The 18,760-nt window shown below is 40.3% G+C and overlaps 1 protein-coding gene across 2 annotated transcripts; it reads right to left on the minus strand.

Moving 5' to 3' along the window:
• Nucleotides 1-138: 138 nt before the first annotated feature.
• agfg2 (ArfGAP with FG repeats 2) lies at nt 139-15,081 on the minus strand. 2 transcript variants are annotated; one of them, XM_017723059.2, is made up of 14 exons: nt 14,231-15,080; nt 13,259-13,352; nt 11,334-11,449; nt 10,410-10,557; nt 9,994-10,114; nt 9,608-9,712; nt 8,668-8,700; nt 6,091-6,279; nt 5,884-5,968; nt 5,670-5,716; nt 4,622-4,705; nt 3,425-3,547; nt 1,822-1,892; nt 139-1,412 (listed from the first exon to the last, which is right to left on the minus strand). In XM_017723059.2, exons 1-14 carry the CDS (start codon nt 14,425-14,427, stop codon nt 1,365-1,367), a joined length of 1,461 nt encoding a protein of 486 aa, XP_017578548.1. In that variant the 5' UTR covers nt 14,428-15,080; the 3' UTR covers nt 139-1,364. The 2 variants fall into 2 exon arrangements, with proteins under 2 accessions (XP_017578548.1, XP_037391416.1); XM_037535519.1 differs by lacking the exon at nt 8,668-8,700 and having other exon boundaries at nt 14,231-15,081.
• Between the last annotated feature and the right edge of the window lie 3,679 nt (nt 15,082-18,760).

The following is an 18,760-nucleotide window of genomic DNA, read 5'->3' on the forward strand; positions in this document are numbered from 1 at the left end:
ATTGGCTCCTGTTTTGGCTCAGTTACTTTGCGACATCTGCTGGAGCTTTCGAGCCACTACACGCTGTCGTTTCTGCTGGCTATTTTGAGGGAGCTGCAATCATCCTGAAATAATAATTGGGCTAGGTCACATTGAAGGTGAAAGTAATAGCTTTCTTTTTAATTTCCAGTTTAAAGCCCTAAAAGAAGTGCAAATACATTCATAATGCAATGATGATTTTCCACAGATTAAAAAATATAAATGCCAATGCTATTTTTAAAAATATATACTGCATGAAAATCCTGAAGCAGCAAATTCAAGGTGATGCTTTGTTTCCATAATGTACAATACACCATTAGGTACACACTGACACAAAACAAATATGAAGAGCAGTTTTATGCATAAGGATACTTCTCATACAAGAACATTCTAAACAAATCAGTCTAAGAGACAGGAAAAAAAATCATGTATAATGAAACCTGACAATATTTGGTCCTGAATATTATAAACATGAGTAACACAAATAACACTTTTTGAAATCAATGAACTTTGCTGTACATTCAACAGCTTTCCGCTCACAAAGCGCATGCAGTCTGACGACACGTACAAAAAAGAGGCCTAAAAATTAACCATAAAATAAAAAATACTGATGTTAAAATAAATACAAAAAGGCCTTGCATACATACACAAATACATAAGAAAGCCTAAAGCCTTGTTTAGCACTCTCCTATTAACATGCTTTAAATTGGAGAATAGAAGGCTATCAAATTGGAGCTAAGGAAAAATGCACAGCTCATATTAAGAATATTTTAAGCTTAAGTCACCTGCTGCCCTCTTTTATTCTATAAAGCCTAGAGCTAAAGGCTACACACGTTTTACTGAGAGGGCAGAAGTAGGAGGTCAAAGCAGCTGTATGTGTGTCTGTAATGGCCTTCTTGCTATTGCACCATGAGATGCTTTTTATTATCAAACACATCAGACGTATGGCAAGAACACACACGCAGATACATTTAAATGAATGAACACACACACACACAGACACACACACACACACACACACACACACACACACACACACACGCCTACACAAAGCTTTGACTTACAGCATGTGGTGCCAAAGGGTGCACACATATACTCATACACACACAAGTAAGACCACAGACAAAAGTAATACACTCTAATACACGCACACATTAACCAACACTCAGTAAAATGGGCAGGCATGTGTATTTCCCCCCTTATCTGAAGGAGGGAAATCTCTGGAGGCATGGAAATGGCACCAGCTCTAAAGAGCTTTCTGTCTTTCTCTCTTATATACACACACATTCTCTGCCTGTCTGTCTCTCTCAGTCTCTCGCTCTCTCTCTGGCCGTGGGGCGCTGGGATCAGATGAAAGGGTTCAGTGACGCTCCTCTGGTAGGGTAAACATTCCCCTGAGAGGGCAAATGGAGAGAACAGCAGTGAACTACACACTTATGCACACACACACACACACACACACACACACACACACACACACACACACACACACACACACACACACACACACACACACACACTCACTTACAGACAAGGGCACTCTTACTTAAGTACACTCGCAAATGATCCACTCATGGAAATTCATGGAAATAAGAGTATATTTTTAGCCTAATTCTATTCCTTTAACCTGGTTATGAAATCTAATTATGGTATGCAAAGTAAACTAAGGTCTAAACTAAGTTGTGCATGTACACTAAATCTTGTCCAAATTGAACTAATTACATTACATGTGTAGGAGAGGACTAGAAGGAAATGGATCATGCATTCATATATTACTAGGCAGCAGAGAGGAGGGCTACTCACAGTAAATGGGTTGACAGACATGGATCGCTGGACTTTGGAGGTGGCCTCTGGGACAGGGAAGGAAGTGAAACCTACAAAGCGAAATATTATCACTCACATCGTCCAACATCATTTAGCAGTTTTATTTATAATTTCTAACAAAGGCATCAGAAGTAGCCCTCACCCACCCAGGTTAGGGGAGGTAACAAGCAGATGAACGAATGAATAAATGAGTAAGTTATCCTAGAGCTGTACAGTTGTATGTAAAAGTTTTGTCGCCCGGTCAAATTACATTTCATTGATTTTCAAAGTGAAAATAAGTCCACATTCTCTGCACGTCTGCTCATTTTAACATACAATTTCAGTGTTTTTGCTGAATTTGAACAAAAAACATTAAACATGGCCTGTAGTACAGTTTATGTTCAATGTTTCACCCCAAATATGTTAAACTCAGCAGATAAAAAAGGAATAAATGTGCACTAAAATTTGCATAAATTGGCATAATTAAGCTTGTTCCCTGTATATGGCATGTTAACTTATTTTCACTTAGAAAATTAACAAAACATGTCATTTGCCCAGGGATATTCTTGGTCAAATTACATATTATTCCTCTCCACTTCTTCTGAGGCATTTATCATGGGTAAAGCAAAACATCTAATTTACACAATTTCCCCATTATCCCAAACGTTTTGCAGAAGAGCTACAATGTGTTTCTTCCAGTGTTTGTCCTTTCCAGAGTCATAAGCAAGTCTATTTCAGATTACTTAATGACTTGCTACAGTATGAAACGTGTGTGATGACTTAGTAGTATGCATGATGCTAAAGGCAGAGCCAGGGGGGTGTTGCCCAGGCCCCACCCTTCAGGGGGCCCACAGACATGACCAAAATAAATAAGCAGATAACAGCAGTACAATATATAACATTTTCTCAACAGAATTCTCTCAAGTGTTAATGTACAGCCTTATGAATGTTTGAATATGTAGTACTTGCGGTCAAACATGACATCATAACCAGGCCAAGAAAGGTTACATTACAAATCAGAAGCGCTGAAGACAAGGGTCTCTTAATCACTTAAACCTTGGTTTAACTCCCTGTATTTGAGTCATCAGCTTTAAATTACAATAAACAAAATGAAAAAGAGCACAAAAAGAGTTTAATAGATAAGAGAATGGCCATTTATAAAAGTAAAAAACATGCAAGGGAGGATGAAAGCAGCTCAACTGATGAGAAAAGGACACTAAAAGTAAAATGTGTGGCAGCAGGATGGTAGGCCAGCTAAGAATATTAACAAGGGATATTCAAATTTGCTTAGTAATAGAGATCGGCACCAATGGACCTTCACTTGTGCTAATAACTAATGCCACTGCTAGCTTAGCAGTGTAAATGTATGTATTTGGTATTTATAGGATATTTAGACTTAGCATTAGAAAAATAAGTAAGAGCATTTTTCTGCCACTGCATGATGCTAAATGACAGAGTTGGGTACAAGCTTCCATTACTTTTTAGCTACATTAGCTTTGCAGTCCAACAAATGTCAGACACCAAATATTTCTTAGCTTACTGTGACTAAATGACTGAATTTTGGCCAAAGTCTTTCTTTATGAAACAGAAGGCTTGCACTCACCGTTTGCTTCCTGGTTATTGGCTGGCTCGTGTGGAACAGCATTCTGGGTGCTGGGAGCTGGGAAGGAGGCTGAGTGGGGGAAGACAGCTGAGGGAGAGGGTGAGACGAGCGTACTGCAGTCACCTGTCAATCACACACGGAATTTACAAGGAATTTGAATCAAATACTTCAATCACCACATGCATTTTACTCTTAGAGTGACTACCTTTATTTGCAGAAGTACCACTATATCTGACGTGTCACCAATAATAATGTACTTACATTACAATGACTTCATTATGTAACAAACAGGTGCAGATTTTCTCAGCAGATCAGGGCTAAGACATGCATGTACAATGGGCTTTTAGCGCAGTCAAGATTCAGCAGAGTTGTCTGCTGTTAACAAAGTGGCCTTGACTTCAGATATCACAGCTGCCAGATTTCATCATTCAGTATATCTTAACCACTGGCTTGGCCACATACCAGAGCACCCCTGGAGCTCATGGATTTTACACACCACATTCGTCCGTGCCGGGCTTTGGACCACTGGCCTCCTGCATGCTAGAGCTGCATGTATCGGATTTCACAGCATGAGAACGCTAATCAGTTTTTGGCTCTCGTTTCCTCATGACTAAGATTATATGGAATGGTAGAAGCTGATCTTGGATCAGTTTGGATCAGGAACTTGAGACATACAAGCTGCACACAAAGGCTGCTTCTTCTCATCACATACGTGAGAGCATGATATATGCCTTTTGAGTTTAAGACAAGGTGTCTTGTTTCCTTTAAATCCAACAGTGTACCCTGCACTAAATCACAGAAAACCACTAGTAATGGCAAAGTGACCTCACTGTTTGTACTGGCACATGTGATTTAACAGGAACACGCACTTTTGAAGATTCCACGAGATGGGGCTAACATATCACATGTGAGTTCCAATATGCTTGACTGTAAGTCAAATTAAGCCTGGGCTATAAAGTATAAAGTATAAAGACAGTGGACATTTTGTACTTGAGTCACTTTCTACCCCATAATTTGTCTTAGTCTGGGATTAGGGAACAGCCATTTGACGCAGAGCGCACACACTAGACACCAGTTTGTATGTGTATGTGTGTGTTTGTTCGCATCAAACCACAGACATTGTGGAATGAATTCAGACCACTACAACATTTGGAGAACAACTTTAATCATCTGGAGTCCTGACCAAATAAGGCTCACCTGTGGCTGTGCTGTTGAAGGGGTTGCTGGGGGACAGGGCAGGCTGGGAGCTGCTGGCTGTAGAGGCGAATGGATTTGGGAAATCTGGAGAAGGAGATGAGAGAACGACAGAGATTAATTCAAACAGTGTCAGACAGGAGGTGAGGGGTTTCAATGAATTAATTAATATGTTTTGTATAGTTAAAATTATACAAAATTTAAAAAGTATAAGCAATGTCATTCAGAGTAGTTTGATGCAAAATGCTCAATTCTTCGGAAACTTACTCAGCCAGAACTGTTCACAGTGGTGGTGATAGGAACCAGACATCTGAAGTGTTTAATGAATCGAAATGCTACCACACAGAAAGCTATTACAGGATATGGTTACAAATATGCTGTCTGATGCCTGAACACTGTTTTACAATAGTTTTGATATAAGATTATGCTCTAAAACATCATTTAAAAAAATAATTAAGAGATTTGTAAAGCAAAATAGTGCATAAAGAGAACCCTTTTTCCTTTTTCATGATCTACTTTACATATAAAAACTGAGAATATTAGAACATTAATCATTTCACATGAATCCACTCTTAACAATTTTAACAACCGAGTAATGCACAGATTTTGAAAAATTAGTGGAATTCCCCTTTTGAAGACTCAGGTTATGGTGAAACATCCACACATTTACCAAACACACTGCAGAGAAATATGGGAAGCTCTAAATGTAAACATTTTAGGATGCCTCAAAAGATGTTTTTATGAGGTAAGTCTTCAGATTTTTGCAGGGGTTGAATAATTGAACACAATAGAAAGTCATTTACAGTACGCAGCAACACGATGTGAAACTACAAATCCTCATGGCATAAGATCATAGCACTACAAATTACAGTTATTTTTCTAATTCAATTCATAATAAGCTTGATAATTAAATGATGAAACAGCTGTCAAGGTAAAATGCTGCATCATGCAATGCATTGGACCTTCAGGAATGTTGGCATTAACTAAAGGGCTAAAACCAAAAACAAGACCTGTTAGGCTGTATTACTGTACATGTACATAACTCACTTACTTGCAAATGTCTGAGGAGCAGATGTGGCTTCTGGAACACCTGGGGAGCTACCAAAGGGAAAAAAGGGTTGTCGATGACCTTAACATGGACATGTCTGTAGTTTTAGTTATACATGTGGAAATAATCTTATGAGTCTGATAAGTTATTTGTTAAGACATTTATTTGGTCTAACTAATCCAGCCCTGTAATCTGGAGTAGGCCTAGAGCATCTCACCTTGCAGGTGTGGAACTAGAAGAGAGCCTGTTTCCAAACAGGGTGTTGTACTGTGGAGGGCCACAAGAGGGAGCTGTGGAGGTAACTGCACAGACACACATCAGCGTTTCATTCTGCATCATCATTAACAGACTGTCATCAAAAATCAGCTGCTTAAGAACTAATGGAGCAAATAAAGAAAAATCACAACCAGTGGTCATTTTTTACCTGTAGCAGGCGTATTGTCAGCAAAGACCTTGTCCAGCTGAGACACGGCAGCATACCTATCCTGAGAGACAGGGGGTGGGGCAGGAGGAGTTTGGGCACTGTGTGAGGGACCGAGACCCCCAAAATCCAAGCTCAAAGACTTAGGGAAGGCCCTGAATGGAGCTCCACCTCCTGAGGATACTGTGCGACCTAAACCAGAAAGATGAGGTCAATCAGACATCAAATCCAGTCCCACCATAGATGTTGTCTAGGGCTGAGCTGTTATTCAGTTATGAAAAGTTAATAAATGATTTATAGATAAATGATCCATAAATGATAATGTATTATTTGAGTTGATTATTTAAAATCACATGCATTTTACCGTTCAATAGTCAGTATGTCTAAGACCAGACCACCAGACGGAACAAAGCCTTACTGGCGACAACATTCAACTCAAATTAGAGGAGCTATATTTTACTATTTTATTTGATTATTTATTAATATCTTAATTAAAGTTCTCTATGCTTGTTGAAAGATAACCATGAAGTGTATAAAACAATATAACACCTGAATTCAGTCTTTGTATGATGTGCTTAACCTTGCTGTTTACTTTACTGTGAAGAAAAGGTTTTTTTTCTGGGTGTTTATTTTGTATCCTAATCACCATGCAGTGCTTTCATTGGGTGTCTCAGTAAAAGGGGCAGAGTAAGGGGTGTGGTCACAATGGCTATAGCTAACCACAGCATAGTTGTAGTGAGTCCACCCCTGTTCAACTTTTTAAGCTCTGCTTTACGCAGAGATCCAGATCTAGTCACTAAATTATGGACATGTGCCTGCCAAGCACGTCATTACACATCAGTGTTTATTGCAGAAACCTTGTAATTTGCTTTGTAATTAGCTTTTATTTACTCGTTTTGCCACCATTAACATAGTGCTAATTTCTATATTGAGAATTTCAATGTTATGTTAGTAGCAAGTTTAATTTTTGCATTTCATAGCAGCTTCCTAGATTAAACACAGACATTTGAAGCTTGTAACAGACATTAAAGTAACATATTATCTACTTTGAATCTTACAGTAGAAATGTTCCTGTTTACAGTTATTGGAGCCTGTTAGCTTAGCTATATACCAAACTCTAGTAAGGACAGAATTTGATCTAAATAGCTCACAGAGAGCTAACATTACTGAAAGAGTCTACTGAATCTGTCACTAACACAGAAGATCAATGTTTCATGTAAGTGATATTACATTGCTGTTTTACAATGTCCTGTCTGGCAGAGACGTCTATATGTGGAAAGGTAACTGTAATTGTAAAAGTATGAAGGCTGAATGAGAGAGAACAGATCCTAAAAGTCTGTCAAATCGCTTGCCATTTAAAAAAGGGATTTCACATTTCACAATTTCTTGAAAACTAGATACACTGGCAAGTAACATACATGTGAAATGGCAAAGGAAATGCAGTTTTATTTTTTATGGCTCCTGCAAGACAGAAAAATACTGCCACATTTCAGATGGCTTTTACTTAGTGTGACAGCTCGCACCCCAGAATGACACCCACTCGTGCCATTTCTCACAAGGCAACTCTGCGAATGCAGGCAAAAGGAATGTGAATGCATGCAAAAGGAAAAAAAACATAAAGTTTACATTGAAATTTCATAGCCGTTATTAATAATTATCTATATATTAGCATGTTGTTCCAGCTTTCAAGCTTTTCAATTATGAAATCTTCATATTGGTTCAGTGCCAGTGAAACACTGAAGCACTACATTTATACTGTCATAAATTTTTTTTATAGCATTATTCTTTTTCAGCCCACATTCCAGCTGCAGCTCACAAACACATTTGTGGCTGGGACAGCTATGAGTGTAGGCATACTATAACAATGTGTTGGCCTGAGAAACTGCAGCAAAATCAAGATCATTAATCATAAGAAAATTCCTAAAATTCCAAACAGTTCTGCCCCAGCATTCTCTGGAACATTCTCTTCTTCAGTAGGCAAGGTGTGCACATCAGTGACCAGCACAGAGCAGTACAGGGCCATGTCCTAAATATATCTGGGCTTTAAAGCTTTTTTCTATTTTTCATTATCAGAGAACAGAGCGTCTCTCCTTGACCTGTTGACGCTGTGAGGCATAGCTTTGAAGTCTCAGGTTGGAGGCAGCGCAGAGCCAGGCTCAATAGCATTCCATCACTGAGTGCACCACGGCTGGCATTTAGATATTGATTCACATATCGCTAACACTTCACACGCTCACCATTTCTGTCCACGCACTGGGATGAACATGGGTACATTTCCACACATACACAGCGTGCTGTGACTAAGTGTGACAGTTAGCCTAGAAGAACCGATAAGGAGCGATTCGCTGACGGCTTCCCTGCCAATCGCAAGCAAAGCCATGCTAAACCATTCTGAAGCAAACATGCATATAATTATCAAAAATAAACACTGCACAGATGATCGCTCTCTCTCATACACACAGCATTTTCCAACTTTTTAATTCCCTGAGCCCACAAGCTTCAAATCACCCGGTGGTCAGGCAGATAAATGAAATGGCAGTGCATGCACATGCACACAAGCTATTAGCTTTGGTAGCTTACCTAGCGTGAAGCTGTTTTTGAAAGTGCTACTTGCTAAGAAGGGTGAAATAAGTAAAAACAAAAGGAACAAAAAGCTTAGAAATTTCATACATAATAAAGGTTTTCCCCATAACCCGTTCTAAGACATGACTGTTGTTCAATGTCTGCTTCTTTAATTTTAAACTTGAACTTATGTGACTCGCAAGGAATGGAAAATTAGACCCCACCGTTGTGCAAAATTCAGCCATCAAGATCACTACTGCTACTCTTTTAGCAACACTTTTATCTATTTTTATATAAAAATAAAACTTTGTATCACCAAAAAAAGAAACTTCTAAATAGAGCTTTCAATGTAAGTCAATCCATTAGATTTGTTACAAGTCATTTTGGACCTGTTTCTGTTGGTCTGCTCGTCTAAAAAATTTGACAGAGTGCAATGGCAGCTTTATGCAAAATATGAAAAAAAAACATGAACATACAAGGTTCTGACAGTGAAGATGTGTTGTGTTTTGGATGCTGGTATACTGTTCAGCAGCAATGGAAGCCAGTACATGTTTTGTTTTGGATGCTGATACGCTGGTCAGATAACATGACCACGTTGAGTGACCAGGTAAAGCAGCACCAGACCAGCATGGAATTCATATTGTTTACACAAGGATAACTTAACAGCTCAATGCAGTTTAAGGCAAGTGAGCAATGATTCAGGCATCCTGTGTCCTCAGCACTAATTTGTGGGGTATAAGCCTTCTTTACTTAATAGCCATATTAGTTTCGTAGCTCCAAAACTAAAGAAGCAAAACTCAATCACCAAATATGTCTTAGTTGACTAATTAAATTTGGAGTAAGGGGGAAATTGTGTACATTTCATTTTTTGTCAAACTATTCCTTTACTACTAAACTATTCCACAAGTGTCTGCTTCAGTGCATGTATGCATGCTTGAGCTTGTGCACATGTGTATACCTGAAGGACGTGGAAGGGCAGGGAAAGAGGGAAGGCGACTCTGGGGGCCCATCGCTGGAGAAATCGTGCCTGGCCTCTGCCTTTCCATCCCACTTAACAAAGAATCTGAGAGAGAGAGAGAGAGAGAGAGAGAGCAAGAGAGAAACATTGAGAGAAACGTAATGGCAGAGGGGTAGGTCAGAATCAATATACAGTGAATCATCACACTAAAGAGAATATCTACTAAACAAGAAAACATAAACATCCCATAAAACATATGATGCATTGATAATATAGTAGAGTAAATTCCATTTATATGTTGCAGTATATTACCAACATTTCGCAAAATAGTCCCTTTTCAAATTTTTTTTTGCATTTAGAATGTGAGACGAAAGTTTGAACAATGCCTTTCACAGGGGGGTCTCTGAAGCTCTGAGACCGAGTGGGCCGAGCTGTGAACACCTCCGTACGAACATCAGCTGGAGACACAGCTGGAGCTCTATCCCATGTTGACATCTGAGACTGGGACTGCAGATAGATACACACAGATTCATGGCAAGTTTGTAAGTTAAACTGATATTTTATGTAAACATTCGCTGCACTAGTATTTTAAAAACACTCACACATAAGCTACTAGCCTGACAGTTAAACTAGTCTTGCACTCCCTATACTGTTCCTTAGCCACTATATATTTTATTCATTCTAAATTTCTAAAATGATAAATTGTATTCCTATATCTGCTTGTATATCTTTATCATTTCATTCCTCCTTCAACATACTCTTCTTGTTTTGTTTTGTTTTTATCTGTTTATCTCCATCTCACCAGGGTGCGTGTAGGGCGAGCGGTTGGGTTTAGGGGGTGTCCAGGCGGAGGCTGGCTCTGAGCGGGACCATGGGGAGCAGGTATAGGCTGAACTCCTGGACTCCATGGACCCTCCACATCCCTCCTGGCTTTGCTCTTAGAAAAATGCCTAGAAAATCGATCAAAATAACATATCACAAACAGATAAAAACACCATATCACAGCAAATACTACAAGGATATAGCTGACCAGCAACCATTCACGCTATTGGATGTTTCCAAATACTGATAAGTAAAAATAGATTTTCAGGTTCGACTTGAATCAAGGGAGAAAACAGTTGCCTTATTTTCATAGTTACAATGTAAGCATGTTTTACTTATAGAACACATTTAAAAAGCAACTGCAATGTCCCAAACAGCTGTTCTGCTGAACCTAAATACAGTCAGTGTTACGTGTTATAAATAATGATATAACAATATGAATAAGAAGTCAACTTGCAAGACTCAATACTTGATGCACTAAACAAGACATCAACAAAACCACATACACACACTTTTAACACCTACAGGTGAATTTGAGGTGAAATTTAAAAATTGATATACTAATGTTAATGCTGAGTAATGGGCTGTTCCTGGAGAGATGGATGGATGGATGAACAGAGAGATGGATAGATGGATGGACTGAGGAAAGCGTAAAGGAATGGATGGATGGATAGACTGATCAAGGAATGGATGGATGAATGGATGGACAGACAGATGGATAGACAGAAAGATGGTTGGGTGAATGGATTAATTAAGGGATGAATGAATTTGTAGATGGACATAGGAATGGATAAATGGGTGGATGGATAGATGAAGTCATGATTGAAATCTACACCACAATGCAGGGCTAGTGAACTAAAATATTGTCTATGTAAACTTTAACATTAGAACTGATCAAACTCACCATTTCTTCCTCTCATACTTGTCCTGAAGAAATTCTTTAAACTTCTGTGAGTCACGTGTGTCAAAACAGCCGTCAGTCTTTCTGTCAAAAGTACAGAGCCAAGTCCTCTTTCCAACCTGCAGCCACAACAAACCAGAACAGTGCGTTTACAGCCTTCCATTCAGGACAAGCCAGGTCTTCTGTTATGTTACGTCAAAGGACAGTGACCTGCATACTAGATGGCACAAATTAAAAACAAAGTCCAGGCACTGGACTGAACAGCAAATAATACACCACCAGCAACTCTGCAGACATGCACACACAAATATACTATGATTCATCTAATATGATATTAGTGACATCTCAGCTATGCAATCCCAATTTATTTCCATCATCTTGTTGTTACCATTCATATCTACAGTACATATCTGCTACAGCCAAGCAGCCCTTTGTGCAGGAGGAGGAGTAAGAATGACTCAGAGTTTTGAGACCAGTCTTTTAGGACTGTTACACAAGATAGAGCTCCCACCAACAAATCAATCACAGGAGACTATTACTGTAATGCATAAGAGGCTTTTAGTGCTGATATATGTGGTGTATGTGGTGTTGTGTGTGAGTGTCTGTGTATGTGTCAATGAATGGTGGTGCAAGTGTGTGTAGGCTTGAAAGAATTTGAGGCTCTTCACAGATACTTCAGAAGTCAGCACTTGCACTCCCATTCAATATTTATGCACTACAGAGGCCGATTTAGCTTCAAATGGCCTATACACATTCACACAGGGCAAAGAACTACCACATTCCACAAAAACAAACTTTCTATGCCTAGTCTTACTGCTCACAAAGAGGAAACAGAGGCTTACTATGTTCACTCTTAGGTATGGATATCTTACAAACTAATATTTGCAACCTGTCTCACATTCCATTGCCTGATTTTTTCCACATACTGAAGGTGCTCTGACCAGCTGGGTCTTGTTGAGAGAACCACTGGAGTATAACTCATGTTTAAATGTTTAAGCAGTGGGTCAAAAGAGTCAAACCAAAGAGTATCATAATAGACTGCATAATTCAGTTGTGTGTTGCTTTTTTTGTTAAAGGGCCCAATATCACTGAAAATCAAATGATCTCATTCGCTTTAAATGAAGTAGTTAGCTGTAGCAGAGAAACAGTGAAAGCTTCACAACTCCTCAGTCCACGTGACCCATACATGACAACTAAGTGATCTGTTTTCTGTTCATTGTTTTTATGCTGTCACGAAAAAAAACTACGCATTTACATGTATCCTCATATAAAAACATGGCAGGCTATCAGAATCAGAGGGTCATTTGCATACAGTAAGTCTTAAAGGTACTGTACAAAATCAGACTGTTTAATTGTAAGGGATAATGACAAGCTGGAAAATGGTTTCATACAAAAGAGTTACAACCTTTTTGGGTACATAAACTCACGAAATCATACTAAACATCATACATGGACCCCAGAGAAAAATATAAAACACAAGACAAATGTGGAATACCTGCTCCCATTGTACAGAAAGGACGCTGTGTTTTCAGAACACACACAGAAGCACACAAACGTCTTAAGTGGACCTCAGGGGAAAAACACTAATAGCATAAAGACCACTAATAGCTCGTGCAGGATGTTTCAAAATATCAGAATATATTATGTTTCTTTCCTTGTAAATGAAACATATTCCATGAATCTTTGAAGGAATCAACAAAACTGAAAGAATATCACATCATGTTTTGCTATGCATATTTTTAATTTTGCAGGAATAACACTAAAAAAATCTAAAAACTTCATTTCTCTCATTCCACATAGACATGATGTACTTAGTGCACATGTGGTTTACTATCAGCTGTAGTTTGTGCACTTCTAATGACCCCATTAGAGACTAATAAGCGGCTCCCGCTCATGAAGCATCATTTGCTCTCCTGTCCGTCACTCACCTCGTTGCCATGGTTTTGCAAAAACTCCACTTCCTGTTGGGAGAAGGTTGTCATGGAGATGGACTTGACTCTGTGGGGCGGGTTGAGCCCCCTCCTGAAAAAGGATTGATAGGATGAAAAAACACACAGCAGTGAAGATGCACTGAGCTAAACCAACAGAGCTGAATAACATGTGGATGTGCCGTTTAATATCAGGCTACTGAAAAATAAAAACGGTAAGGTGGTGCAAGTGAGGGTGAAGGTGGAGGCAAATGTGGGGGTCTGAAAAAATTAAGTACAGAAACGTGTGCAGAAAATGCAGAGCCAAGTAAAGAGGGCAGCAAACGATTAACTATGGCTGTTCTGTGTTTGTGAAGTAGCTTAACGTTAGCTGACTTGTTGAAGTCTGGTCTAGGTGGAAATATTAGAAAGTGTCAGCGTCCCTTAATCTGCTGCTTGGGCCAGCTTACTTACTGTCATGCAGGGGGGCTTTATAAGGAAGATAATGATGGCAAACCTGTTAGACCTACCAGGGCGAAAAGAAACGACGCCTGAAAACGACAGAGTAGCTCAGTCATTATGAAGTGAATGAGGACGTAAACACTGCAGTGTGTGTGTCTCTAAGACACGAGAGCTGACGACGCTCAACTCAGCTTCTTGTTCGGATTTTCCCGTTCCGCCTTAAAATGGTGCGGCAGTTCTTCTAACGGCTCAGGCGCCAGGACGAACTGCTTCACCATTTAAGGTGGAACGGTAAAATTCGAACAAGAAGCTGGCGAATAAGCAAACAGACTTCAGGCTCGTCCAGAGCTGGGGGGCTTGCCCTGCTGATACAGCCTGCTCTCCCTCCACACCTCGCAGCAGCCTACAGTATGACTGTGCCTGCTAGGCTCAGGATAGCACAGAGTAGTGCCACATACAGTAACGTTAGCCTCATACTGAGCACCACAGAAGACTTAATCAGTCGCAGGGGACAGCGCAGAGGCTACTCACAGCATTCCAGAGCATGACGTGCACACGAAGCAGCCCACCGTGATGTCGATGTAAGTCACCCCGGGCTGGCTGCACTCGAAGCACTGCTTGTTGGCTCCAATGTGCGCCAGTTCCCGCACCTTTCGGGCACAGATCTCCTGGCTGTCCCGGTGCTTTCGGTTCGACATGCTGCTGCTGTCTCGGTGACACACACTCATGCGCTCTTACATACAGCACACACACACACACCCAGCCTGTCTGTCTGTCGGGGACGTGGAGCCCGCTAGGCTGCGCTCACTCTTCCCCTCCGTGTGCACTCCCTCCTGTATGATCCTCACGCCCGCCTTATGAAAACATAACGCTGCGGTTGGGCTCCATATGACCTGACACGAGGCGCGCGCTCTCCCCCGCTCTATCTCTCCTCTTTTTCTCTCTCCTTTTTAACCCCCCTCTCTCTCTCTCTCTCTCTCTCTGTCCTTCTCCTTTTCAACGCGCGTCACGACTGACCGAGGCTGCCTCGTCTGACCACCAGAGAGAGTTTAACCGCCCTGTTTATTCAGTCATAGCGAAGGTATCTCTGCATTAGACAGACGAAAATCCCCCTTTTCACTCGTCCCTCCTCTCCTCCTCTCTCCGTCTTCATTTTTCGTTTACCTCACGCACACGCAAACGCGCGCGCGCACACGCACAGGCACACGTAACGAAGGCGCGGATCGTTTTGGATCGACGACAGAAAAAGGCATTTGAGGCGAAGAGCAAACTTAGGAAACACTCGCTAATCCGACAAAGAAACAACAACGGGTTGTCTAAACGCAACAGGAAGGAGGCGGGAAAAAGCTGAAAATCTGAGTTAATGTATGAGTGCGCACAGAAAAACACGGTTTTTATTTTGTGTGTGTGTGTGTGTGTGTTAGCATCAGCCTGAGTTTTATTGCTGACTGGCTGGTGTTTATCACGCCCTTTTTTTCTGTGGCGTAATGAAAATAAAAATCTTGTCCCACACATTAACTCTTTGTGGTTTGTACGAAGTAACTCTGTGTAATAAGGCTACATCCGGCTAACCGGCGCAGAGAGTGAAAGAAAGGGGAATAAAGACATTTTCTAATCAATATGCCTCTTGCATCTCGCTTTACATTCTCTTCTGATATAAATATCTTACTGGGAAATCTCGAGTGAAAGCCTGTTCACTGCTTTTGATTGAAAACTGTAATACCACATCGCCAACACCAGAGGGCGCCACTAACATGTTTTACTAAAATCTTTAAAACAGTTTCCTCTTTACCTGTTTACAATTTGAATTTCAGTCAGCTAAAATGTAAAACAAGCCCATTAATGCAACTATCTTGCTTTAGTTAAAACAGTCATTTTTACACGGAATTTGTAAATATTTTATGTGTCTTTGGACCATTAGTATATAATATCTTTCACAGGCATATAGCATATGTGTGTGTTCTGCTACCTATAATGTACAATAAACCAGAGACTGATGCTTAACCTAAGTGTCTAGGCTTACTTGCTTGGGTTACTTGGCAGACACATAAATTTAACATTCATGTTAAGTCCACAGGGGTGTAAGACTGTCCAATTTTGCCATTCATCCAGGCCATAAGGGAGATTATGCAGACTTTATGTGAACTCCCAGAGAGGACACCTGAGACGCAGGCTTCAACAGACTTTAGCCCAGTCCCAAAAGACATCCTGAGCCTTGCAGTCCTCCTCCAAGTCTGTGCTTAGTTGACATCAACAACATGCAGACATATAGGGCAAGAGATCCTGAGTGAGTGATGATGTGAAAACTGTTAAAATTTCAAAACATGCCTTTCATCCCTCAGACCACACAGTCCATTTATGGAAACTAAACTGCAAACCATGCCCATTTTGAATTCATGGTTTCTGTAATGTCGTGAACCATCAAAACATCTGATCCATTTACACCAGCACAACACGCCATGTCTGTGTCACTGCAGTGCTAAGAATGATCCACCACCTAGATAATACCTGCTCTGTGGTGGTCCTGTGGGGGTCCTTACCATTGAAGAGCAGGATCAAAGGGACCTAACAAAGTATGCAGAGAAACAGGTGGACTACAGTATGTAATTGTACAACTACAAAGTGCTCCTGTATGGTAAGTGGAGCTGATCAAATAAACAATGATTGTAGAAACAAGGAGGTGGTTAGGTTACATGTAGGTCTTAAAGGCACAGCAGCCAAACTTACCTGATCTAAGTGATAAAGAGAGGTTGGAAAATGGTCAAGTAAAAATGAATTATGGTTGTTTTTGGTACATAAATCCTCACAAACATTACATCTTCTCCACCGTGATGGTCATGCAGCTGTAAGAAACCCATCTATTTAAACCCAGTCCCAAATGGCACACGTGTGATTCTGCAGTCCTCATTTGCATGTGCCCACAAGGACCATGAGACTTTTTTTTCATTTAAAGAGGTGCCCACTAGCTCCTTCTGTGCACCCTTACTGCTGCCTTTGGCAATGACTGCATCAAATTCTAAGCATCTTACTCTAAATTCTTTAAGATACAGATGAGAACCAGTCAGTGTGTCTGGTTTTGCTTGCAGCCCTCTGATCAACATGGCAGAGAAGAGGACAATCAGATGTGAGTTAAAATGCATGTTATTGATTTAAGTGTCATTGAGCTGCATTATGCATGCAATCAGAATCCACTGTGGATAAGCAAATTAGCTCAGTTGAAAAAACAAGTATGACTGATAACTTAATCTCGCTGGGGACGACACCTGCAGAGCTTACTTGTCACATGAGTCTGTCACAAACACACCTTTTAAACATAGTGCCCTCAAGTTTTCTTGCCCTCCACACCAGCATATTGAGGACACCACTTATGTGTTGTCTTTGAGGAGGACTGCAGGAAGGGGTCTGAAGCACAACCGACATTACAAACTGTTCTTCTGCATGTTGTGTGCAATTACACATTTCTACCAGAGAGGTCTCCAAATCCCCAAATCTTACATAGTGTAGCATTCAATAATATAATTGTCAAAAAACACACTGGATCCAAAGATTAAAAAAATGTTTCTTCATCAGATTTTAAGTAGTAAATCCATTCTCACATACCATAAAATATGACTGGGGTCGGTGGGGTGTGGTGCCTTGAAAGTAAGATTTGCTTAGGACCCTCAGATGTTAAGAAATGGCCAAAATGTAGAAATAAAAGAAATCATAAAAATAAGGAAATTCTGCCAGTGCACGATTTGGCACAGGACATCCTATGCTTGCAGCCCTAGGGCCTCACAGATTCAATGTGATGTTGGTTATTTCAGAGAACGTCTGTGAGACTGGAATCCATGGGTCCATGTTCTGGATATTTGAACTGTGAGAAACACACAGTGAAACAGTGTGATGTGGAAGTGCTTGTGTACATATTTACTTGTTTACTGCGTTTGTGTACACATGCTTTTACATGCCCCAAATGTTCTACATATGTTCTTAACTGCAGCAAATCTGTTATGTCTGAATGTGGCTATTGCTTCATGTTATCTTTGGGGAGGGATTTCTCTGTCACTGGTGTGAGGTGGGGCACAACAGGTTTTACCAGTCCACTGCTCAGAGATGTGTTAGCAAACCTACTTCAGCAGTTCCATAGAACTCTGTTTAGCTGTACTTCACTCTAATGTGATCCCATTAAGGGACAGGCACTATTCATGAAAACACAGCATCCTTCCAGACAAATTGTGTACATATGTGTCTCCAGTAACAGCTCTGCTTACAACAGGCTTCTGTGCCTTTAAGACTAATAGATGTAAACTATCTTTGTTTGGATTGGCCTTCTTGTACTGTGCCTCAATCTAAAAGCAGTCTGTATTAAAACACTATGCATAAGCTCACTGTGAACGGGGCAAACCTGCTGTGGACTGAATGGGAAAATATACATGCCTTTGGTTTTTGTGGCGTCACAAAAACAACAAATTCAAAATAACCGTTTTGCAGCTTACTTTCAAAATTGTTGCATGGACTGGGGTGTGAATGGTATGTTTTTAAACTTCATCAATGTTTAGATGCTACATCAAACTTTCCAAAAATTAGAAAACAGTGACACCCTTAAATTCAGGGATCTAGCCCAACCCAATCAACGAATAGAATAGAATAGAATAGAATAGAATAGAATAGAATAGAATAGAATAGAATAGAATGTAGTTCAGGATGGAATCGGTTGCACAATATTCAATGAGTCACTCTGCGTGATGACTCTGCATAAGCCAGGATTAAAATACTGCGCACAGCTGCACGCATGGTCGCCTACTGTCTTAAAGACGCGCTCTGTGCTCTTTTCCTCTTAAGAATAATTATTACTGTTGCTAAAATTATTATGTATTAAAGATTATGTTAAACTTCCTTGAAGAGGCGAGAGTGATGTTTATCTTTATGGTGAACTGTCTTAAGAAATAAAATACGAAATTTCATGAGCACAGAGTCACTTAAAGGGTTTCGAGTCAATAGTTTACTTTCAGGTAGAGCACCCGGAAATTGAGTGCCTGCTATGTGTTTCCCACCTATATTCCGACAAGCCCCGCCCCC

The sequence above is a fragment of the Pygocentrus nattereri genome, chromosome 2 (genome assembly GCF_015220715.1).
Source record: "Pygocentrus nattereri isolate fPygNat1 chromosome 2, fPygNat1.pri, whole genome shotgun sequence".
Classification (NCBI taxonomy): Eukaryota; Metazoa; Chordata; class Actinopteri; order Characiformes; family Serrasalmidae; genus Pygocentrus; species Pygocentrus nattereri.

What these genes read in the sequence shown, in the direction of transcription:
- agfg2 (XM_017723059.2), bottom strand. Translation starts at nt 14,427, where the DNA reads ATGAGTGTGTGTCACCGAGACAGCAGCAGCATGTCGAACCGAAAGCAC. An exon ending in CAAAAACAGCTTCACGCTAG is followed by an intron (nt 6,280 to 8,667) that starts GTAAGCTACCAA and finishes TTTCTGGTTTAG; the next exon opens with GTCGCACAGTATCCTCAGGA. An exon ending in TGACAATACGCCTGCTACAG is followed by an intron (nt 5,969 to 6,090) that starts GTAAAAAATGAC and finishes GTGTCTGTGCAG; the next exon opens with TTACCTCCACAGCTCCCTCT.